The sequence below is a fragment of the Arabidopsis thaliana genome, chromosome 5 (assembly GCF_000001735.4).
Source record: "Arabidopsis thaliana chromosome 5, partial sequence".
NCBI lineage: Eukaryota > Viridiplantae > Streptophyta > Magnoliopsida > Brassicales > Brassicaceae > Arabidopsis > Arabidopsis thaliana.
In genome coordinates, this window is record NC_003076.8 from 23,608,829 (window position 1) to 23,632,226 (window position 23,398).

General features: G+C 39.6%; 6 protein-coding genes across 8 annotated transcripts; 4 read left to right on the top strand and 2 right to left on the bottom strand.

The window, feature by feature from the left end:
• Nucleotides 1-547: 547 nt before the first annotated feature.
• On the top strand, nt 548-8,771 carry AT5G58410 (HEAT/U-box domain-containing protein; the record flags this gene model as incomplete). Of its 2 annotated transcripts, none has more annotated exons than NM_001345300.1 (14): nt 548-890; nt 1,005-1,119; nt 1,185-1,247; nt 1,326-1,403; nt 1,746-1,837; nt 2,188-2,290; nt 2,480-2,632; nt 2,722-3,816; nt 3,914-4,416; nt 4,539-5,905; nt 6,198-7,237; nt 7,323-7,781; nt 7,881-8,111; nt 8,288-8,771. In NM_001345300.1, 14 exons carry the CDS (start codon nt 835-837, stop codon nt 8,513-8,515), a joined length of 5,583 nt encoding a protein of 1,860 aa, NP_001331639.1. In that variant the 3' UTR covers nt 8,516-8,771. The 2 variants fall into 2 exon arrangements, with proteins under 2 accessions (NP_001331639.1, NP_200649.1); NM_125227.2 differs by having other exon boundaries at nt 835-890; nt 2,188-2,329; nt 8,288-8,558.
• Nucleotides 8,772-9,195: 424 nt separating this feature from the next.
• Nucleotides 9,196-9,891, top strand: AT5G58412 (Putative membrane lipoprotein). Its single transcript, NM_001345301.1, has 2 exons — nt 9,196-9,513; nt 9,620-9,891. Exons 1-2 carry the CDS (start codon nt 9,281-9,283, stop codon nt 9,666-9,668), a joined length of 282 nt encoding a protein of 93 aa, NP_001318829.1. The 5' UTR covers nt 9,196-9,280; the 3' UTR covers nt 9,669-9,891.
• Nucleotides 9,892-10,630: 739 nt separating this feature from the next.
• Nucleotides 10,631-12,266, top strand: AT5G58420 (Ribosomal protein S4 (RPS4A) family protein). The gene is made up of 4 exons (NM_125228.4): nt 10,631-10,773; nt 11,081-11,158; nt 11,262-11,540; nt 11,640-12,266. Exons 1-4 carry the CDS (start codon nt 10,771-10,773, stop codon nt 12,066-12,068), a joined length of 789 nt encoding a protein of 262 aa, NP_200650.1. The 5' UTR covers nt 10,631-10,770; the 3' UTR covers nt 12,069-12,266.
• A 57-nt stretch (nt 12,267-12,323) lies between these two features.
• Nucleotides 12,324-14,715, bottom strand: EXO70B1 (exocyst subunit exo70 family protein B1). The gene has a single exon (NM_125229.4). The coding sequence runs from the start codon at nt 14,504-14,506 to the stop codon at nt 12,632-12,634; it is 1,875 nt and encodes a 624-aa protein (NP_200651.1). The 5' UTR covers nt 14,507-14,715; the 3' UTR covers nt 12,324-12,631.
• Nucleotides 14,716-14,965: 250 nt separating this feature from the next.
• Nucleotides 14,966-18,129, bottom strand: SNX2a (sorting nexin 2A). The gene is made up of 5 exons (NM_125230.6): nt 16,730-18,129; nt 16,425-16,634; nt 15,907-16,167; nt 15,721-15,807; nt 14,966-15,412 (listed from the first exon to the last, which is right to left on the bottom strand). The coding sequence occupies exons 1-5, from the start codon at nt 17,846-17,848 to the stop codon at nt 15,326-15,328; spliced, it is 1,764 nt and encodes a 587-aa protein (NP_200652.2). The 5' UTR covers nt 17,849-18,129; the 3' UTR covers nt 14,966-15,325.
• On the top strand, nt 17,998-23,395 carry AT5G58450 (Tetratricopeptide repeat (TPR)-like superfamily protein; the record flags this gene model as incomplete). 2 transcript variants are annotated; one of them, NM_125231.4, is made up of 21 exons in its annotated part: nt 17,998-18,049; nt 18,126-18,142; nt 18,266-18,532; nt 18,622-18,778; nt 18,864-18,982; nt 19,067-19,141; nt 19,220-19,313; nt 19,407-19,525; nt 19,723-19,793; nt 19,947-20,088; nt 20,197-20,372; nt 20,473-20,672; nt 20,828-20,958; nt 21,046-21,122; nt 21,224-21,298; nt 21,392-21,584; nt 21,681-21,800; nt 21,895-22,033; nt 22,107-22,150; nt 22,228-22,482; nt 22,569-23,395. In NM_125231.4, 21 exons carry the CDS (start codon nt 17,998-18,000, stop codon nt 23,241-23,243), a joined length of 3,198 nt encoding a protein of 1,065 aa, NP_200653.2. In that variant the 3' UTR covers nt 23,244-23,395. The 2 variants fall into 2 exon arrangements, with proteins under 2 accessions (NP_200653.2, NP_001331438.1); NM_001345302.1 differs by lacking the exons at nt 17,998-18,049; nt 18,126-18,142 and having other exon boundaries at nt 18,231-18,532.
• Between the last annotated feature and the right edge of the window lie 3 nt (nt 23,396-23,398).

Here is a 23,398-nt window from a genome sequence, read left to right on the forward strand (position 1 = left end):
TAACTTTTTCTTTTCGTGAACCTCTCTATATAGAGTTTTTGTTGTTGTTGTTGATGAAAGATAATAATTATAGTTGATACCAAAAAAGAAAGAAAGATGATAACTATACGACAGTTCTTCAAGAAAATAATTCTATATTGTTTGTGAACCTTTAATATGGGTTTTTTTTAGAGTTGGTATGTAGAATTGACATTTTCTTTTCTAGCGTTGGTATAATGAGTAATTTTGTTTTTTCGGATCATAAAAGATATTTATGAAATTTGTAAACCTTTTATAGGATAGTGTAGTAGGCTCAACAGATTAGATTATAGAGTTCTTTTGGTATATAGAGACTCTGTAAACCTTTTATATTTGGGAATTTCTCACTTTGTGAAACTTTCATCATGAATAGTACAAATGATGATATATACTACTAAATTCAAAATGTACATAATCGAATTGATGTTATATTTTGACATGATTTCATATTTAAATAAGAAACAGAATTAGTGACTACGGAATAATTCACACCCTCATCCACTCAAATTATTGATATTTGAAAATCTGGGTCTGATAAGGAACAAACTAAAATATAGAGGAACTTTTGTGAATATTTATAAACGCGACCTTCCTCTTAGTTGGGCCATAAATAATTGGGCCTAAATTAAGCAAATCCAATACTAATGGCCCATTATTGGTGGGTAATATCCGACAAATTCTCTTTACCTCTTTCTACGACGGCGACGACTGAATCGCCACCGCCTTCCCGCTCCGACTCTTGACTTCCACCTGTTTACTCCTTTGCTAGACCGATCAGACCCATCTGAAGCTTTTCTGTCTAGAGTAGAGAAGGAGATGGGCAAACCCAAAGGAGATGCTGCAAGAAGCAAAGCACGTCCATCTAGCAGCAGGTCATATTTGTTCCTTTAATCTCTTCTTAACGTTTAATTTCTTCCGACTTTATCTTTTGTTTTTTGAGTCTATGCTTCGTTGGTTCGGTACTGAATTGAGCTTCTTCTGAACAGCTTGGCAGCTTCTCTGTTGCCGTCTGGCTCTGCAGCCGCCGTAGGTTTTGGGGGCTATGTCGGTAGCTCTAGATTCCAAACTTCTCTGTCAAACGAAGACTCTGCTTCCTTCTTGGTATGTTTCTCCCGTCTGCTTACTTGTGTGTTTGCCAATCTCTCATCTTTTTTAATGGATTGTAGGATTTGGATAGTGAGGTTGCCCAACACTTGCAAAGGCTTTCAAGGAAGGATCCTACAACAAAGGTAATGGCTTCTCTGATTATCCAATCGACTACAAGAGCTGTTCTTGATTGTGATTTGTTTGTTTCAACCCTTTTACAGATTAAAGCTCTTGCTTCCCTATCAGAACTGGTTAAGCAGAAGCAAGGGAAGGAACTTTTGCCAATAATCCCACAATGGGTAATGTTTAGACAGAAGAAAAACTGTAGCTTCAGAAGCTGTATTAGATTAGATGTTGAAGATAGGCTAATCAGCATTGGGAATATGACTCTCACCGATAGAATTACCTCTAATTAGATGTTTAGACAGAAGAAAAACTGTAGCTTCAGAAGTTGTATTAGATTAGATGTTGAAGATAGGCTAATCAGCATTGGGAATATGACTCTCACTGATAGAATTACCTCTAATTAGTCTTTGTCTTGCAGAATGTTGATCACTATATTTCCTACGTTTTCAGTGCATTTGGTTGCTCATTTTCCACATATGGTTGACTATATTTTTCATATTTTCTTACTTGTCCAGACATTTGAGTACAAGAAGCTGATACTGGACTACAGTCGAGATGTTCGGCGAGCTACTCATGACGTCATGACTAATGTTGTCACTGGTGCCGGGTTTGACTCTCAATTTTCTAATGCATGCCCTTTTTCTTGCCGTGATGCAGTGCCTCATTTACTTCTTCTTCTTTTAGTATCATTCACCTGGATATATGTAGTTTTCTTGTGTCATGAGTGATATGATTTAGCTTTGAGGTTATCCTAACATCAATATCAAAATTATCATCAATATTTTGTTGGAATGATTCGTTTGCTAAGTGCTGTAGAAGCTTGTCTATATTGAGCGTGTCATGTAGGAACTATGTCTTGATGATATTGTCTTAGCATGTATGCCATACTTCTATTCTATGTTTTCTCCCACTATTATCTGATTCTGTATTAATTCTTTGTTTCTTTGTGTTACTCAGGAGAGATATAGCTCCTCATCTAAAGTCTATAATGGGGCCCTGGTGGTTTTCGCAATTTGATTTGGCATCTGAAGTTTCTCAAGCAGCAAAGTCGTCTTTCCAGGTTGGCTCCTCGTTTGGTAATTCAGTTTTCTTGGTGGAGGTTATTTTACTTTATGTTTGAATGCCCCGCTTTCTATTATAAACTCTATTGTCGTTTTATTAGACCAGTAACCTTTTAGTTCTGCTCAGGGGGCACTTTGTTATAGCATCAATATTCAGAATTTCAATTAGCTGTCTATTGTTTAAACAGGCAGCATTCCCTGCCCAGGAAAAGAGATTGCACGCCTTGAATTTATGTTCAGCTGAGATTTTTGCTTATCTGGAGGAAAATCTCAAACTTACACCTCAAAATTTATCTGATAAATCACTTGCTTCAGATGAATTAGAAGAAATGTACCAGCAGGTACTTCATCTCGGTGATTCTTCTTGCTATGGTGAAGTTTTTCCTTCTTTGGGTTTTCGTTTACCATGTCTTATTTCCATTGTTTTCAGATGATATCGTCATCTCTGGTGGGGTTGGCTACACTTCTAGATATTTTGCTCCGCGAACCCGATAATACTGGCTCTGCAAACATTAATTCTGAATCAAAACTTGCCTCAAAGGCTAGGGCAGTAGCAACCTCCTCAGCTGAGAAGATGTTCTCTTCCCATAAATGCTTTCTGAACTTTCTAAAATCTGAAAGCCCTAGTATTCGGTCAGCGACTTATTCTTTGTTAAGCAGCTTCATTAAAAATGTTCCTGAAGTCTTTGGCGAAGGCGACGTCCGAAGTCTTGCACCAGCTCTGCTTGGTGTTTTTCGAGAAAATAATCCAACCTGCCACTCATCAATGTGGGAGGCTGTCTTGCTGTTCTCTAAAAAATTTCCTCAGAGTTGGGTCTACTTAAATGTTCATAAATCTGTTCTAAATCATTTATGGCAGTTTCTGAGGAACGGGTGCTATGGATCCCCACAGGTTTCTTATCCTGCACTGATATTGTTCCTCGAAGTTATGCCAGCACAATCTGTAGAAAGTGATAAGTTCTTTGTGAATTTTTTCAAAAACTTATTGGCTGGAAGGAGTATGTGTGAATCATCAAGTACGGATCAGTTATCACTTCTTCGGGCAACCACTGAATGTTTCCTCTGGGGATTACGTAATGCTTCAAGGTATTGCGATGTTCCCAATTCTATTCATGATCTCCAGGTTGATCTAATTGATAAAGTCCTAGTGAAGATTCTATGGGCGGACTTCACTGAACTATCTAAGGGCAGCATTCCACCTAATCAGAGGAAGTCAGCTGAAAATCTTGGCATGGGTAATTCAGTTAGTTATCTGCAAGAGCTAGGAAGATGCATCTTAGAAATTCTATCAGGGATTAATTTACTTGAACAGAACCTGCTGTCTTTTTTCTGTAAAGCTGTTCAAGAGAGCTTCTTGAATATGCTTCAGCAGGGAGATTTAGAGATAGTTGCGGGAAGCATGAGAAAAATGATTGATTTTCTCTTGTTATTGGAGAGATATTCAGTTTTGGAAGGTGAGAGCTGGCCCTTGCATCAATTTATGGGGCCACTGCTGTCCAAGGCTTTCCCGTGGATAAGATCATCTGTAAGTTATCGTCCACGTTTTGTTACCCCGTTTTTTCATAGTAGATCATATGATGTTTTTACTTGACTAACCTGTGTGGCTGTATTTATCTTTTCAGGAATTGTTAGATGGTGTGAAGCTTTTGTCAGTTTCAGTATCGGTGTTTGGACCAAGAAAGGTAGTTCCAGTGCTAATTGATGATATAGAGACTTCTACCCTTCTCTCTGTTGAAAAAGAGAAGAATATGAGCCCGGAGAAGCTTATTAAAGTTTTTCAAGAAATTTTTATTCCTTGGTGTATGGATGGATATGACTCTTCGACTGCAGCTAGACAAGATCTCCTATTTTCATTGCTTGATGATGAATGTTTCACTCAGCAGTGGAGTGATGTCATTTCTTATGTATTTAATCAACAACATCAGGGCTTCAATAACCTGGCTGCTATGAAAATGCTTTTAGAGAAGGCAAGGGATGAAATTACAAAAAGAAGTTCTGGACAGGAGTTGAATCAAAGAATAGGTTCTCGGCCAGAACATTGGCACCATACACTCATAGAATCAACTGCTATAAGTCTTGTCCATTCCTCCTCAGCGACTACAACTTCTGCTGTTCAGTTCCTGTGGTAAGTTAGTCAATATATCTATAAATAGTATCAATATTTTGCATTTATATATCTCAGTCAAGTCTTTTATGTTGCTTGATTGCTTGTTCCCAGTTCTTATTCTATATTTTTTTTGTATGCAGTTCAGTTCTGGGTGGTTCAACCCAAGACAGCAGTATTTCTTTTGTGTCAAGAAGCTCGTTGGTCTTGATATATAGAGGGATCCTCGAAAAACTGCTATCTTTTATCAAACAGTCACCATTATGTTCAGTCAATGATACATGTTCGTCTCTTATTGTCGAGGCTATAGCGTTTGATTCGAGCAGTTCTGTAGATGTGATCGTGGTTGCTAAGTTTGCAGCTGAAGTTATTGATGGTAGTTTCTTCAGTTTGAAGTCTCTGAGTCAGGACGCAACCCTACTTACAACTGTATTGTCTTCTATTTTTATCATTGACTTAGAGAATAGAATGACATCACTAGTGGACAATACGCTATCTGAGTCCAAAGAGAAGAGAAAGGATCGGAATTTTGTGTGTGATTATGTTCATGCCGTTTGCTCTAAGATGGATAATCAATTCTGGAAATCTATAAACTATGATGTCCGGAAGAGTTCAGCAAGCACTTTGGCTCAGTTCCTGAGGTCAGTTGTCCTACTTGAGGATGATCTGCAACCTTTTGAACTTACATTATTGTGTGCTTCAAGGATGACCGAAGTGTTAGAATATCTCTCATTGGATCAAAGCGATGAAGAGAATATCTGTGGCCTGCTCCTGCTTGAGAGTGATGCGTGGCCTATTTGGGTCAGCCCCAGCTCGTCAGCTAGCATAGATACCCATGGTATGCCTGTTCAGTTGTGCGAATTGAGGAAATCGAAAAGTCAAAGATATGTTTCTTTCATTGACAGCCTGATCATGAAATTGGGAATTCACCGATTTATTGTTGGCCACAAAGATCATGGGTTTGCCTCTCAAGCTTGGCTTTCCGTAGAAATACTCTGCACGTGGGAGTGGCCAGGGGGTAAAGTTCAGACTTCTTTCCTGCCAAATCTTGTATCATTTTGTAAGGATGAACCATCGAGTGGAGGTTTACTAAATTCCATTTTTGACATTCTACTCAACGGTGCTCTTGTGCATGTAAAGGATGAGGAAGAGGGCTTAGGGAACATGTGGGTTGACTTTAATAATAACATAGTGGACGTCGTTGAACCATTTTTGAGGGCTCTAGTGTCATTCCTTCACATTTTGTTCAAGGAGGACCTTTGGGGAGAAGAAGAAGCCATGGCTGCTTTCAAAATGATCACAGATAAACTCTTCATAGGGGAAGAGACAAGCAAAAACTGTTTGAGAATTATTCCTTACATTATGAGCATAATAATCTCACCATTACGTACAAAAGTAAAATCTGGTGGTTCTGGTAAAGATACTCTGCTACCACTGGAAGTTTTGCTTAGAAATTGGCTGGAGAGGTCTTTGTCGTTTCCTCCTCTGGTGCTCTGGCAAAGTGGGGAAGGTAAAGACCGATTAATTTTTTATTTTTTTTGAAAGTGGTGCTTGTAGTCTCATCTTGAACCTATGAACAATGCTTAGATTTAAATGAGGATTAGGCTCGGGTGTGGATGTAGAACAAGTATATTTACTTATGAAATAACATTGACTTAGTGATAGTCCTGAGTCCTCATCTGAGAAGTGGTCATAGTTGGCATCAGATGGACAGTCTAGGGAGCAATTTAAGACTAAGGTTTTGTTGTTTATCTTTTACTTTGCATGCCTAGCTCATTATTGTTTTCCCCCGTCTTTATCAGATATACAGGATTGGTTTCAGCTTGTTATCTCTTGTTATCCCGTAAGTGATAAAGCTGAAGAAGCAAAGGAACTACAGAGGCATCTGAGCACTGAAGAGAGAACGCTCCTGCTTGACTTGTTCCGCAAACAAAAGCAAGATCCTGGTGCATCAACTGTAGTTACCCAACTTCCAGCTGTGCAAATTCTGCTCGCAAGACTAATTATGATTGCAGTTAGTTACTGTGGAAACGATTTTAACGAGGATGATTGGGATTTTGTCTTTTCTAATCTGAAGCGTCTGATTCAATCTGCAGTAGTTGTGATGGAGGAAACTTCCGAGAACGTCAACGACTTCATTAGTGGTGTTTCTTCCATGGAGAAGGAGAAGGAGAATGATACCCTTGAAGGACTTGGGCATATAGTTTTTATCTCTGATCCTTCTATAAACAGTGCTCAGAATGCTCTCTCAGCATTTTCGTTGCTTAATGCGTTAGTAAACCATAAATCTGTTGAAGGTGAAGACAATCTGAAATCCTTGGCAGATGAAACATGGGATCCTGTTAAAGATCGAATACTTGAAGGTGTTCTGCGTCTTTTCTTCTGCACGGGTCTTACTGAGGCTATTGCTGCTTCATATTCCCCAGAGGCAGCATCTATTGTTGCTTCATTTCGAGTTGATCATCTGCAGTTCTGGGAGCTGGTAGCTCACCTTGTAGTAGACTCTTCTCCACGCGCAAGAGATAGAGCTGTCAGAGCAGTGGAATTCTGGGGACTAAGCAGAGGATCTATAAGCTCTTTGTATGCAATAATGTTCTCTTCCAATCCAATCCCGTCATTGCAACTTGCTGCATACACTGTTTTGTCTACCGAACCTATTTCCAGGCTGGCCATAGTTGCTGATTTGAATGCACCACTGAATGATGAGTCTCTCAATGATCAGGACTCAAGCAATGCTGGTTTACCATCTGAAGACAAGCTACTGCTAAGAGATGAAGTATCTTGTATGGTTGAGAAGTTAGATCATGAACTTCTTGATACGGACTTGACTGCGCCAGAAAGGGTAATTCTTACTTTTCAAAAGCTTTATTTGGTTTATTTTCCCTCTTTGGGCAAGTCATTCACTGTTTAATCACTTTTAATGGCAGGTGCAAACGTTCCTGGCGTGGTCTTTGTTACTCTCCAATGTTAACTCTTTACCTTCACTAACCCAAGGACGAGAGAGACTGGTGCAATATATAGAAAAAACTGCAAATCCGTTGATATTAGATAGTCTTTTTCAGCACATTCCTCTAGAATTATACATGGGACAGAGCTTGAAGAAAAAAGATGGGGATATTCCGTCTGAGTTATCTGTGGTAGCTTCAGCAGCCACTCGTGCGATTATTACGGGTTCGTCCCTGTCAACGGTTGAATCACTTTGGCCTATTGAAACTGGAAAGATGGCTTCGCTTGCTGGGGCGATATATGGTCTGATGTTACGTGTCCTTCCAGCTTATGTTAGAGAATGGTTTAGCGAAATGCGTGACCGTTCTGCATCATCTCTTATTGAAGCATTTACAAGAACGTGGTGCAGCCCATCTCTAATCAAGAACGAACTGTCTCAGGTATGTACAATAAAAAACCTTTTCTCATCTCTGAGAGTTGCAGTGAAGATCCACTAATGCATTTGCAAATATTCTGTTCATTGTTTATGTGAGCCGCAGATAAAGAAGGCAGACTTTAATGATGAGAGCTTTTCAGTCAGCATAAGTAAAGCGGCAAATGAGGTAGTTGCTACATATACGAAGGATGAAACGGGGATGGATCTCGTGATCCGGCTTCCAGTTTCTTACCCACTCAAGCCTGTTGACGTTAATTGCGCAAAAAGTATTGGAATAAGCGAAGCGAAGCAGAGGAAGTGGTTGATGTCTATGCAAATGTTTGTTCGTCATCAGGTACTGTACTTTATGAGTCATATCGATCTTTGTTAACCTGAATGATATCTCCAGTTCCATCATGTAGACCATATATGATTAATCTTGTCCTCTCCATCTAAGCCCAAATTGAGTGCCTGTCTTGATTGAATGTTTTTCTTCTTCTTCTTTTTCTAATGTGTTGTTACTGAAAGCAGAATGGGGCTCTGGCGGAGGCGATAAGGATATGGAAGCGAAATTCGGACAAGGAATTTGAAGGAGTAGAAGACTGCCCGATATGTTACAGTGTGATACACATAGGGAATCACAGCCTTCCAAGGCGAGCTTGCGTGACTTGCAAGTACAAGTTTCACAAAGCATGTTTAGACAAGTGGTTCTACACGTCTAATAAGAAACTCTGCCCCTTGTGCCAATCTCCTTGCTAATACAATAGCTGAGGATATACATTTTTGTGACATTAGTCTGTGAGTTTTGCTTTAACTCTTTAACGTTCTTAGGTTTTACTTTCCAAGAAAATAAAAGGGTTTAGGTGGAACCGCATTGCCATTGATATACATATACCCGTATCATATGTGAAAATTGGAAAAGTAATAAATAGAGAAATTTACTTCGGGTACACACACACATGTAGTAGACCCGGTCGAGAATACAAGCTAATTAATAAGCGAAAGATTTGGGTGACTAATTTTTTTTTTCCTTTAATTATTTTATTTTATGGTCAATGCATATATCTTAACAGACACCAAAACACATAGAAATACATTACCAAAAAAAAGGAATATATTTAAGCTGGGGATTCGCGGAGGTAAATGAGAAAATACAAAAGGAAACATATATTTAAATTTAAGAAAACAACTAAATGTTGTAATAATAAAGGAAACAAATAATTGAAATTAAAAAATAAAGTGCAACGTCCTTCGAAATCGTCCTCACTAAGAAATGATGGGATTTTTGATATATCTTGGAAAGAAATAATCCCAGTTTGTTTCCAAAATGGCGTAAGAAGAATAAGTCAAAGCTATTAATTGCAATTTAAACAAAAAAAACGTTCGTTATTATAACGCAAAGACTAGAAATAAAAAGAATATTTCGAAATATATAAACTCTCCTCCATCGCATTCACATATATCAAAGAACAAACAACGAATATCAATATTACTTTTGAGTTTTGTATCTGTTTGTAAGAGAAAATGGCAGGAAAAATGTGTATGATGGTGATGGTGATGGTGGCATTGATAATGATTGGATGTCCTCTAAAAGCATGTAATGGAATGGCTTCTCATGAAACAATAAAAGAGCATCTGTGGAAATTGTGTTACAAAAATTGCATGATCAAATGCGGTAAAGATAATTACCAGTGTCAGGACCACTGTTTTGCCGTTTGTGATCCCGACCAACGCCCTCCTTCACCACCGTCTCTCAAGTAAGTACTCCATATATATTCCTCTTAAATTATTTCCTTACTTAATATTTGATTAAACATATTATACTGATATATATACGTGGACTTAATTTTTGTTGATACAAAGCAATAAAGGCAAAACAAGGCAAGATCGCTATATGCTCCACAAATTGTAACACCAAATGTGGCAATGACGCAGATTGTATGGAACCTTGTTCGAAGACTTGCTCCACTCCTACTACTCTTTTTTAATTCTCATCCAAACTACTCACTTCTATAGTTATATCATGATATGATCTATGATTTTCATACCAATATCGATGTATTGAGAATGTTATAATTGATTGAAGACTTAGTTATGAATAAAGTTAGACATGGTTCTTGTGCCTGTCAAAAATCAACTAAAACGTTTTTAGATCTTGATGGTTTGATGAAAATAATGATTTGGAAATATGATCACACAAAGATGATATGAAATCATAATTTTAAATTTTACAAATATGATAACTATAAATATTAGATATCAAAACTTAGCTTTACAATTTTGAGTGTTATTTTTTCTTTAAGAAAGACAGGAAGTGGGTTTAACTTTTTGGAAATTATATTGATTTTGTGATTACTATTGTAAATTTATTATATAAAAAAACTAGACACCAATGCTTGAGCGAAACTTTGATGAAACTCTGATTTGTATAATCTTTTAAATTATTAATGTTTGAGTGGATATTGGGTTTACAAATTTGTTAAAAACTTTGGTGAAAGTAGAGAATTAAAATCAATTAAGGGTAACAAATAAAGTTGTTTATATAAAATATAAAATACATGATTATATGTACAATTCATAATATTAGTATATATGATACTAGAAGAAAAAAATTTAAATACGTATGACACCGAGTATAAATATCTAATGCAAAATACAGAAAATAAATAGATACTGACGGATAATTCCGGAACACATGAAGGTTTTAACATTTAACCCATAAATCCCAGAACCCGTTCAGTATTTGAATTTAGTTTTTTTATGGCCACGCTCGTTTCGAGTTTGGGCCTGGCTGGATATTTTTTTACCCACAACAAATCTCTACCCATATATATAAATGGGCCTCTCACTTAATAAGCCCATAATACCCTAACATCATGGAGTTGGAAGAGGGTATATAAATGGCCAATTAGGGTTTTGTACGTGCTCTCACTTTTTCTCTCAAGTGGTTCGGAGCTGTTTCTAAGAAAACAACAGGTAGTTCGGATCGGAGCTACGCTTGCAAAACTCAAAACATGGTTCGTCATCCTCTAATCTCTATCTCTTTCTTCTGAGCTTAGTGATTGTTTACATCTAGATAGTTCCTTAACTCGACTCTCGTTTCTGGTGGGTTTGTGTTAGAGTGACTTAGAGAATGGGTTTTGTTAGCAATTTGATTGATTCGATAACTTGTGAATATTATATGCATCATGGTGATTCTCCTTAGATCTGAGCTCATTAGATCTCAAATGTGTCGCTGATTTAGGTCATGATGATGATATACATAGCAGTAGAGATTTCCTTAATAATAACATCTCTTAACATTTATTTTGTTAAATTTTACAGGCGAGGGGTTTGAAGAAGCATCTGAAGAGGCTTAATGCGCCTAAGCATTGGATGCTTGACAAACTTGGTGGTGCATTTGTATGTCTTTTACTCTCTCTCTTCTTGTCTCAGTTTTGATTCAATTTTATATATATCTCTTGGGTTTGTTTGAATAAGTATGTTCATTTCTGGTTCCACACAGGCCCCAAAGCCGTCTTCTGGACCACATAAGTCAAGGGAGTGCCTTCCCCTCGTCCTTATCATCAGGAACAGGTTGAAGTATGCTCTTACCTACCGTGAAGTGATTTCAATCTTGATGCAAAGGCATATCCAAGTTGATGGGAAAGTCAGGACGGACAAGACCTACCCTGCTGGTTTCATGGATGTTGTGTCTATCCCCAAGACCAATGAGAACTTCCGTCTTCTCTATGATACCAAGGGACGTTTCCGTCTCCACTCCATCAAGGATGAGGAAGCAAAGGTTTGTTCTCCTCTTGTCATTGTTTAGTTGTCTTTTAGAGTGATACTTGACATGATGGGGATATGTTGTGTTCTAACATTATGTCTTCTATTTGTACAGTTCAAACTTTGCAAGGTTCGATCTATCCAGTTTGGACAGAAAGGCATTCCTTACCTGAACACTTACGATGGTCGCACCATCCGTTACCCTGACCCGCTCATCAAGCCTAATGACACCATCAAGCTCGACCTTGAGGCCAACAAGATTGTCGAGTTCATCAAGTTTGATGTTGGCAATGTTGTGATGGTTACAGGAGGTAGAAACAGAGGGCGTGTTGGTGTGATTAAAAACCGTGAGAAGCATAAGGGAAGCTTTGAGACAATCCACATCCAAGATTCAACAGGACATGAGTTTGCAACAAGGTTGGGTAATGTGTACACCATTGGCAAAGGAACAAAGCCATGGGTGTCTCTTCCCAAGGGCAAAGGTATCAAGCTGACTATCATCGAGGAGGCCAGGAAGAGGCTTGCTAGTCAACAGGCTGCTTAATTTTGTGATTTTCAGTTCTTTGTTATGCTTCTTTAGACGTTTCATATTTCCTAGACTCACTTCGTTTCTTTTGGTACTCTGCTCAGTTTTGAAACTTCTCTTATATTATTTATTTCAAGAGTTAAAAACATCAAATATCCATTGTGTCCTCTCTTGTTTTTTACTATCTTCAAGAGTTGGTACTAGTTGGTTATGGTTACTTGGTGATAGTTACACAATTATTGAGAATCAGTAAAATAATGAAAAATCTTGTGTTGACTCCTTTGTTAAAAGGGAAGACTTAGATGTAAGAACATATTGATAAAATATGCACTCAAGACTTAGAAGTAGATCCAAGTCCCTAACATGTCATCTTTTTCAACTGTTTTCTCTTTTTACAATGACAAAAAAAGTGATCCAGTTACAATACAACATTACACAACAACACAACAGAGCTGAGCTAACTGTCTAAAAGGATACACAATACATGTTACAAATCCTCCCTGCAAGACTTCGCTATTGGTCATTTAGCAGGTGGTTCGTTACGAAGATGTTACAAGAGGCTATTTTTGTGTTCGTTACCTTCATTTTCTTCCCGTGGTAGTCCCTTTGAACAGCTCGTTAATACGCGCCTCTATGTCCTCAACTCCATACTTGATGTACTTGTCTGCGTTTTTCCCTATGTCTCCAAGGTTTTGGAACCTGCCGATGAAGCTCCCGTATGCCGGTACCAAAAGCCTGGCCAGTGAGATCTTTAGCTCTTCTTTCAGCTGCTCGTCAAACACTACCCACGTCGAATGCACTTTACATATCTCATCAAACTGAATATTGAACTGCTTCAGCTTCTCCTTCATGGTCTTCCCCAAACCGTTCATGCCTGCTGCAGTATTATCCACCTTCAGCAACCCCAGCATCTTATTCCATGAGCTTCTCTGATAATTCATATGGTATTGTTTCACTTTGACATTGTGTTTCCGAATCCAATCATCTCCTAACAGCAATCCTAGGTCTCCATCTTTGACTTTCTGAACAATGTATCTCCCATTATTCATCAGAAACACATAGCACAAAGCTGGATCTTTGTACACTTTAGATTTTACTTCCAAGTTACTCTCTAGAAGCTCCATGATCCAAGACATCTGTACAGTCAACAGAGTTGAATCTTTAGAAGGGACACCATTGCTTTCCTCAAACACTTGCTCTAAGGTTTGCCGGGATCTACAAGCCGCACGGAGGTAATTCATCACATAACGAGTGATCGGGTGGAGACCACCGCCCGGAACCGCAGCTTTAGCCGGGTCTCGCCGGATCAAATTCTCAAGCTCCATAAATATACCTCTTATCGCCTCTCCCAACCGTTTCCAAATAGTTACTGCTTCATTTCTAAGAACTGAGCAAAACTGATCCGAGAACACAGACTCAAATTCAGGCATCAAATCCCTCATTGTCTCAAACACATCAAGCACTTTAAACAATCTCTCAGGCGATCTGCTTCCAATAGCAATCGCGTCTGCGAAATTCAGAAGCTGAATGGTAGAGCCACGACAAACCTCCATAAACGAAAGATCAGCAGCAGAGGAGAAACCGAAGAAGACACGGTCACAGAGTCTACGTTCGCTAGGAAACAGGATTCTTAGAGCAACGTTAGCAGCTTTGATCCACCTATCTATCTCATCTTCTAACTCCTGCCACGGCATCTTATGAACTTCTTCAATACTCAGCTTCTGTAACCCTAACCTTGACATACTTTCTTCCAGAAACTCTCTCCTACAAGAACTATAAACATGAGAACACGCCTTACCAAATCCAGCGCCAAGCATTCGCTTAGCCATCTCGTGTAGATCGTTAATTGTCGCCGAAGGGAGAGCATCAATGATAAGATCGTAGTCAGTGAGTGGCTGTGCCACTGGGATCTGAATATCATCACCGTTGTTGAAGTCTCTGTCATCATCTTCTTCTTCCTCAGAATCGAAACGATGATTCATCGCACCAGCGTCTCCCTGAGGATTAAGTCCGAAAGACTCAGCTCCACGCTCCATAAGCGACCTGAACTCTTCTTCGATGCGGAACATAGCTTGCTGCATCATATCGTCGGCGCGTGTTAGACAGATGCCGATAGGTTTCTCTGAAGCCATGGGACTCCACTCTCTAATGATTGCAACGAGCTCATCGATTGTGTCGAGGAAAGCAGCTGAATCTGCAGGATCAGCCCAAATTGGTTGGTCCGCAGCAACAAAGCGAGAGATCTGACCGTCTATTGAATTTAGAGCTCGCTCGAGTGTGGCGACTCCGGATCCATCTTCTCCAGCTTGACCTTCGGCGAGCTTCTCGCGAGAAAATCTGCCGTCGAAGTTGGAGAAGATCTGTAAGATATCATCGGCCATGGATTCATTGTGGCCAAGTGTTTTGGCTATGTGACGCGCAACAGCAAGTAACTTCTCTTCACCATTCTCCGCCATGATTGAAACAGATGTGGAACCAGTGTATAGAAGATTTTATGTAATCTCGAGTCACTAAATAAAAAGGTCACACAGCGAGATCGACGGGGAAAGAAGCAAGGAAGGGAATCGAAGACGAAGAAAGTTCCAAGCAAGGAAGAAGACTGGATGGATAGAAAAAACTTGTCGAAATGACGAAACTACCCCTTAAGACAGACGCGATCTTTGACCTGGCCGCGTTGTTTGAAAATGGCATGGGCGTGTAATATTGCGATAATTTCTGCTGTCTTTTTGTGAAATCTTTCCCTTTCGCGAATATTGACGTCTCCGTGACTTTTCTGTCATTGCCTCATTGGTCTCGCTTTAGGAGATAAACCGGCCGGTTTACGAGTAAGATTGGTGGCTCGATGGTTCATTTTCTCTCTCGGTCAACTCACTAAAACGAACTGGTTGTTACTTACCAGGAAACAATGGGTATGAGGGCAATGCAGACGCAGTCAGAACTCAGAACTGCTTCTAGAAAACTTATATACAACAACTAAAGAAAACAAAGAACGTTTACCAAACTATCAGATATATCTTTGGCGGCATATACCAGAAAACAATGGGTATGAGTCAATGCAGCTGTAGTCAGAGATGCTTCTAGAAAACTAATTTACAGCAACTAAAGAAAACAAACAAGAACGTTTACCAATCTCTATCAAGATAGATACAACATATGAAAAAGGAAACTACACTTTTTGACAAACCATTATTACGCAATGTGATTCTGTGCCATACATGGATTTGGTATGGTTATGCCAAAATGAACATCGTTCACTCTCTTTTTTTCTGTGTTTGTTAGCTGCTCTGCTTCTCTCTATCGTATTGGCTGGTCTCTTCTGCAACCTTTGCCCAGACGTTTCCCATTTTCTCTGCGTATCCAACCTGCGTCCAATTCAAGAACACAACTCTTTCTTTAAAACTCTGGACTCTTTGATTACTAGCAAATTTATATATTCCTATCCTCTCTTCTACCGCATTATCTTTAAAAGAACTCATTTTCATTTGCCTACAAGAGACCCATGAATGCCATCTTTTTATTCTACTTCTCCACTCTTGAAATCTCACTAAGAATGAAATCACACACTTTGTGCTTAAACTAAACAATCTCCTTATCACATTCTTCACTCTATTGGGCAATTAAGAAAGGCATCATCCTTCTAATGTTAATGTGCTGCATAATAATAACGTACCTGGTTAACAACAAAACCCTTCATCATGTTCATGAAGTCTGCACGCCTTTCTCTGTCCAACCTCTCAACCTCAGATCGGTTGTTTTCCTGCAATGATACAAATTTACACAGAGCATAACCAAAATATTCATATCATGTTGGTAAAACAGCACAAGTTGTGATATGCATAGGGTTATTACTAAATACCTTGATTCGCTCATACCCTTTGATGGCAACATTTTTTGCATCCTCAGTGACCTTGATTGTTTCTTTTAACTCTTCTATTTTTCGGATCCTTGATTTGTCACCACCAAATACCTTCGATGATGCAGCCTCTAGCTTCTCAACTCTAGTTTGCAGAGAAGGAAGCTCTGATAGAAGCGTCTGAACTGTCAGTAAAGCACTAGATCTATCTGCAAATGCGCCTTGGACAGCCATCATCATGCCAAGGTACTCATGGAGTGTGTCCTGAAATGAACAATTAAAATAAAAGAACAGCTCTTAGTGAAGCTCAAATTCCAGCAGCATCTCCAACATAAGCTGACAATCTGCCAAGTGTCCACTAGTTAATAATGAAGATACTTGCTACGCATGGCGAGATTTCCGAAATCCTAATGTCAATCGCTTAAATCGAAATGATCATTTTTTTCAGATGAAGAAAAGAAAATAACATTTCATTTGATTCCAAGTAAGGGAGGTAGCTGTATAATTCTGTAGTTATTTACCAAGTGTTTGACAGTTTGGGAATTCAACTCCCTATAAAATCTGCTTGCTTTTACAGCAGCAGTGGCTAAATTCTTCATATCATTAGCACGAGTTCTTTGGGGGTTGCAGACAGCTTCCTCGTTCTCGAACTTAGTCAGCTTAATGAATGCTAATCCCAGTTCACCCATGGTTTCACCCATGTCTTGCTGTGCTTTCACAAGGGATTCCGCCTACAAAAAGAAACCACAAAAGGGGGTTGTTCCAAGCAGGATACTACATACTGCCAGAATGATGCACAATTCACCTAACAAGTATGAAATTTTACCTGCTGTGAGGCATTGATAATTTGCTGCTCAAGATCATGCATCTTCTCCTTCTTTTCCAAGAACTCTTTATCTTCTTCAACAACGGGAGGTTTTGATCCACCCCAGTCATTAGAAACTGACTGCCTCAGCTCCTTGAATAATCTCAGCAGATCCCTACCTCCTCTTGCAGGCTGACCCACCTCAGTCACCGGCACTGCAGAGGCTCCGCCTTCACCGAACAACTGTTTTGGGAGCTTCACCGCCCCATCCAACATCCGAGAGGCCACATCAGTACTCATTGGTAGTGGCAACTTCCCTTGCACCTGAAGAAACACTTTCAACTCGTCACTGTTCCTAATAACAGGGTGTGCACTTAGCCTGCGCAAGTATTTCTCCAATGCAACTCTTCTCTGCTCCACGAACTCTTGTTTCTGCATTACTTGGCTCTCTACGACGCTCTTATCTGGCCGTGGTGGTATGCAGAACCCTCTATACGTCTCAGCCAATCGATCAGCCAATGTGACAACATCTCTGAATCTTCTTCGCACGCTAAACTCCGATGGGCCGCCAAAGTCAGGGAGATTCGTTCTGGTCGTAATTTGGTAGGTGATGTAAGTGTTTCCTCCAACAATGGAATTTGAAATCTCCTGCTCTTTCTGAGGGTTAGATACAGTGATCTTGATGTAATCAGAGCTTGAAGAAGAAGGAGATCTCGATAGTGAATCTGAGAATTGACTATGAAGGCTATTATCCTCGGTACCGTTAATCTCGCTATCTGAGTTCTCATCAAAGGGACTGAAGATAACATCTGCATACGACGGAGGCTCGATGTAGGAGTTATCGCTGCTGATCGGCTTAGAGCTGAAGCTGCTGCGGAAATCTTCGTAGGAGGATGGCGCAAGGAGTGGATCAGAATCAGCTGGAATCATAACGGTCGGTGGCGGCGAGAGCGGGTCACGGACGTTGGAGAGTGTTGACATGGCGCTACGGTAACCAGAGTTCGATGTATCACCGTTGACATCGCTTATCTTCAGAGGATGGTCACCACCATCTACTCCTAGGTCGAGATTCTCCATATCATCCCTTTGCGCATTGAGATTAGTTTCTTCGAATCCATCGGCATTCTCTGAGCCCATCATTTCGACTTCTCTGGAGTAACGACGAACTAAGCTAATTGAAATTAACAGAAAATTAGGGTTTGATGATTTGGGAACAAACGGAGATCCCCTGAAATGTGACGCTGAGCGACGGTGTGGCTATCGAATTAAAAGAAACCGGAGTGACTAAAATGCGCAGGTGGGGACTATGGGAGCAGGAGACTAACGTGCACACCGTGGCGGGTTAGGGGTGGCACGTGATAATGGCTTAAAGTCTCGTCAATTGACAAATCTGCCAATGCGTACATGTGATGTGAAGAATCTGACAACTTTCAGGTAAAGTATAGTCGCCGATGGGCTTGTTTAGGCCCATTAGGAAAGCCCAATATTAATTATTGACGGAGATAGCCATATAGCTGCATCCAAACATTCTTATTAGGTTTCGTTAAGCAGCTGCAGAGCTTCCCTGATCGTGTCGAAATCCTGTGTTTAACTGGAACCGAGTCTTTTGATGTAAAAGGTCAACAACTCATAAAGACACTTCAAAAAGGTTTTCCGACAAAATTCTTATCTTCTCAGATGTCTTCCAAATTCGGGTTAGCGGGTGGAATACCGGAGCGACGTGTTCGACCCATCTGGGATGCAATCGATTCTCGTCAGTTCAAGAATGCTCTAAAGCTTGTCACTTCGCTTCTCGCTAAGTACCCTAAATCTCCTTATGCTTTAGTAAGTGAAACCCATCATTGTTTTTTTTGGTTTTATTCTTTCTCTAATCTGTACACGGGAACGTAATCTGATTAAAATGCTGTTAACAGGCGCTAAAAGCTCTGATTCATGAGAGAATGGGGAAAACAGATGAGGCACTCTCTGTTTGTTTGGATGCTAAAGAGCTTTTGTACAAAGATGATTTAGCGTTGATGGATGATCTTACTCTTAGTACATTGCAAATTGTATTGCAGAGACTTGATCACTGTAAGTGCACACGTATAAAAGAAGAATTTGAAAGCTGTTGTATTACTTCTTGGTATATCTAAATTGCTTGTTTTAATTTGATTAGTGGACTTGGCTACTAGTTGTTATGCTCATGCCTGTGGCAAATACCCTAATAATTTGGAGCTTATGATGGGGCTCTTCAATTGCTATGTTCGCGAATATTCATTTGTGAAGCAGCAACAGGTTGGTCTTTCTGCTGTATGAACAAATTTCTGGGTTCTGGTGTCACTCTTTCTTTCTCTGTTCTTATGTCTTGTTTTGTGACAGACAGCCATCAAAATGTACAAACTTGCCGGAGAAGAAAGGTTCTTACTTTGGGCTGTTTGTAGCATCCAATTACAAGTACTGCCATCGTTTCCTCCTCTCTTTTTTGAGCAGTTTGGTATTCCTGTTGCTTATAGTTGTGATGATTTTGGACAGGTGCTATGCGATAAGAGTGGGGAGAAGCTGTTGCTTCTGGCTGAGGGTTTACTTAAGAAGCACATTGCCTCTCATAGTATGCATGAGCCAGAAGGTAAATTCACTAATGTCTTCTCTTGTACAAGTTGTGGAACTATTTCAGATTTCTTCACCCTTTCTTCTACTAATGACAGTATGGTGTTTTCAGCTCTCATGGTGTATATCTCTTTGCTGGAACAACAATCCAAATACAATGATGCTTTAGAAGTCCTTTCTGGAGATTTGGGATCTCTTTTGATGATTGAAGTCGATAAACTACGGATACAGGTAGGTTATAAGACTTTTTGGCTGGAGAGAACAGTAAACTTTATGCTTTTTGTGTTATATTCTCCGTAGACCACAGAAATTGTGCATTTTCCCTAGTTTTTGGTTGAACCTATCGTTATACATATATACATATATATATTAGTATGCGGAGTCTGTTGAGGTATGCTTACACAAACTCTCTCACTTTAAGCTGACAGGGGAGACTCCTTGCTAGGGCAAATGACTATTCTGCTGCTGTTGATGTCTATAAAAAAATCTTAGAATTGAGGTATGTTTTCAAGGCTGCTTCTCAGATATCAGTGTCTTTAGAGTTGGATATGTTTCCAGTATGATTTCTGATAGGTCATTCGATTGTTTCTATATCTGAGGCCTGTGCATATCATATCAGTATGCTAACATAAAATTTCTCTTCAATTGGCAGTCCAGATGATTGGGAGTGTTTCCTACACTATCTCGGCTGTCTGCTTGAAGATGACAGCATCTGGAAATACTTTGACAATATTGATCAAATTCATCCGACAAAGCACATAGAATGCAAATTTTCTCACCTTACGGAAGAAATGGTGATCATATTACCCACTTGCCTTGCTTAATGTTTCAGTTTGTGTTTTCCTTTGCTTTTTTCTTAATTTGTGGCTTATATATAATCTATTTTCTTTCCCACCATGCAGTTTGATTCTCGTATATCAAGTGCCTCAGATTTGGTGCAGAAATTACAGAGGGACGCTGAGAATAGTAATTTAAGGGGTCCGTACTTGGCAGAACTGGAAATTGAGAAGAGAAAATTCTTATTTGGGAAGAAGAACGAAGACAAGTTACTAGAATCGTTACTGCAGTATTTTCTTAAGTATGTCGCTGTATGAAACCCTTTGGAGTTGATCTAGTTATTTATAAGTAAAGCCTACTGGTTCTTATATCCCTCTGAGCTTGTTTTGATTTGCATGCAGATTTGGTCATTTAGCTTGCTATGCTTCCGACGTTGAGGCATACCTACAAGTATTATCCCCAAATAAAAAGGCAGGATTTGTGGAAATGCTAGTGAAAAATTCTGATTCTTCTGCGTCAGCAACCAAAGTGCTCGGTCAAACAACAACAATTCTCAAAGTCCAAGAACTGACGGGAAACATTTTTGGGCTTCCTACAGACGGTGTGTTCTCTTAGCTTACATAGTTTTTCTGCAACTTCCTTGTTTTCTGCTTATAGTTTTTTTTATACAAGCCATGTTACTGTATGGTGATAAGCCTTTTTGAATGAGTTCTTCTGAATCTAATTCCGATTCAATTTTTTTCTTCCAATGTCTAGAAATTGAAGCCTCTGCTGTCAAACTGGCAAAGTTATACTGCCAAAATCTTTCTCTTTCTAAGGACTTGGACCCTCAAGAGAGCATGTTTGGGGAAGAACTTTTATCTTTGATTAGCAACATGTTGGTCCAGGTGACTTGGCTTTGTTTCAACAGACTTGCTTCCCTTGTACTGGTTTACCCATTGTTGTATATTAATTAACCTTACTGTTGGTTCCAGTTATTCTGGAGAACTCGAGATTTTGGCTATCTTGCTGAAGCTATAATGGTTCTTGAGCTGGGCTTGACCATCAGAGGGTCAGTACATCATATTTTTGCCAGCTGCTTTGTTTTAAATGCCAAAGGATTCAACATGGCTTTGATAGGTCTCAACTTGATTATTACTTTTGTTTCCACAGACATGTATGGCAGTACAAGATCTTGCTGTTGCACATATATTCATATGTTGGTGCTCTTCCACTTGCATTTGAACGGTATTCATAGCTCTCGCCTTTACTTGTTTTTGCCTGGAAACAGAAAACCCTCATTCAGCTGGTTTACTGAACCACCTGTTTATCTATTGTTAGGTATAAAGCTCTTGATGTGAAGAACATCTTGACGGAAACAGTTTCACACCATATTCTACGTCAAATGTTGGAATCTCCAATGTGGGTGGACTTAAGTAATCTCCTAAAAGACTATCTCAAGTTTATGGATGATCATTTGAGAGAGTCTGCAGACCTCACATTTCTTGCTTACCGCCATAGAAATTACTCAAAAGTAAACAATTTGATATCTCCCGGAGTTGTCATTACCATATCCCTGTGGGCAACCAATCGGTTACTGTCATGACTTATCTTGATTTCCTAATCTCAGGTGATCGAATTTGTCCTATTCAAACAACGATTGCAGCACTCAAACCAGTACCAAGCTGCAAGGGTTGAAGCGTCTGTCTTGCAATTGAAGCAGAACGCAGACAGCTTTGAGGAAGAAGAGGTAATTCATCCAAGTTCTTATCATGTATAATAACATATCTCCATCTACTTGATCCTCTCATATATCTAAGGTTGCCTGGGATTTTGTTGTCTAGCGCATTCTTGAAAATCTGAAATCTGGAGTTCAACTTGTGGAGCTCTCAAATGAAATTGGATCCAGGACACTTAAGTTCAATGAAGATATGCAAACACGTCCGTGGTGGACACCTTGTCCTGAGAAAAACTATCTACTAGGTCAGTATTTCCTTCACAATTTGTTGTTGTTTATGATTGTGGTGTTATTCTTAATATCAAAAAACGTCTGTAGGTCCGTTTGAAGAAATTTCTTACTGTCCTCCCAAAGAGAATGTGGTACGTTTGTCTATATCCATACATCTTTTCTTGGGGACGGATGCAACCTAATACATGTAATTGTTGGCTGTCTATAGAAAGAAGAACGTGAAGAAAATATGAAACGAGCCATCCAGAGAAAATCCCTTCTACCTCGGATGATATATCTCTCTATTCAGTGCACGCCAACGGCATTAAAGGAAAGTGTTGAAACCAATGGGTCTGGAGGTGACATCGACGTCTGTGAAGAACTTAAGTGTTTGCTGGAGGACTACACAAAAATGTTGGGATGTTCTCTAAGTGACGCTGTAGAAATGATCACAGAGATCTCACAGGGTGCAAGGACTTCCGAGGTTAGCTTTTCTACTCCTTTCTCCTTCTACCTGCACTCATATTAACTGGTCTTACTGTTAGTAACCTAGTCGAAACATCTCTGTAGAGCCTCGGTTCAAATTTGGTGGACTGGTTAAATTTTGCGGTGTTTTGGAATGCGTGGAGCCTAAGTTCCCAGGAGCACTGGCATGTGTTGAACTCCCTGTTTGAGAGGCTTATTCTGGATAGAGTCAGATCAATGGGATCTTCAGACATGAGTTCTTGCTACTCTGATGTCCAGGTCTTGGTTCAGATCATCACCGAACCGTTGGCGTGGCACAGTCTTATCATTCAGGCCTGCACCCGCTCGTCTCTCCCATCTGGGAAAAAGAAGAAGAAAAATCAACATTCAGATCAATTATCTTCGTCCCCCATATCACAAGCAATCAAAGATTCTATACAGTTACTATGCAGCACAATACAAGATGTTTCTAACTGGCTACTGAATCAACTGAACAATCCAGAAGATGGTCAAGTGGAGGGATTTCTGACAACTCTGAAGAGAGATGGAAATGCAGCAGGACCAGGTCAGATTCTTGGGGTACTAGAGAGTTTCATCGCATCCAGCGAAGAATCGGAGGTTGGAAATCGCATCTTTCAAGCACTGAAATCATGGAACACGGCAGATACCGCACGTAAAACAGTCATGGCGCAACAGAGAGTCCTCCGTGAGTTTCTCCAGATCTGTGAATCTAAGAGAAAGCTACTGGAAACGCTCAAGCAACAGATGTCCCATGTTTGATCTTGAATAACACTTTAGAGAAAGATCCCTGCTTTTCTTGGCTATTTCATTTTGGGAATACATTCATGACAGGGACAGAGATTGATTGATGTTTCAATACATTTTGAAAAGAAAAAAATGAATCGTGATTTGCTAGCTAATTTAGCTGCTTCTAT

Bases quoted from the DNA above. Each gene is read 5' to 3' on its own strand.
- AT5G58412 (NM_001345301.1), top strand. From the start codon at position 9,281: ATGGCAGGAAAAATGTGTATGATGGTGATGGTGATGGTGGCATTGATA. The intron at 9,514-9,619 runs GTAAGTACTCCA...GTTGATACAAAG, and splicing joins CCTTCACCACCGTCTCTCAA to CAATAAAGGCAAAACAAGGC.
- AT5G58420 (NM_125228.4), top strand. The intron at 11,159-11,261 runs GTATGTCTTTTA...GGTTCCACACAG, and splicing joins ACAAACTTGGTGGTGCATTT to GCCCCAAAGCCGTCTTCTGG. The intron at 11,541-11,639 runs GTTTGTTCTCCT...CTATTTGTACAG, and splicing joins TCAAGGATGAGGAAGCAAAG to TTCAAACTTTGCAAGGTTCG.
- EXO70B1 (NM_125229.4), bottom strand. From the start codon at position 14,506: ATGGCGGAGAATGGTGAAGAGAAGTTACTTGCTGTTGCGCGTCACATA.
- SNX2a (NM_125230.6), bottom strand. From the start codon at position 17,848: ATGATGGGCTCAGAGAATGCCGATGGATTCGAAGAAACTAATCTCAAT. The intron at 15,808-15,906 runs GTATTTAGTAAT...GTATCATTGCAG, and splicing joins AAGGGTATGAGCGAATCAAG to GAAAACAACCGATCTGAGGT. The intron at 15,413-15,720 runs GTACGTTATTAT...AATTGGACGCAG, and splicing joins AGGGTTTTGTTGTTAACCAG to GTTGGATACGCAGAGAAAAT.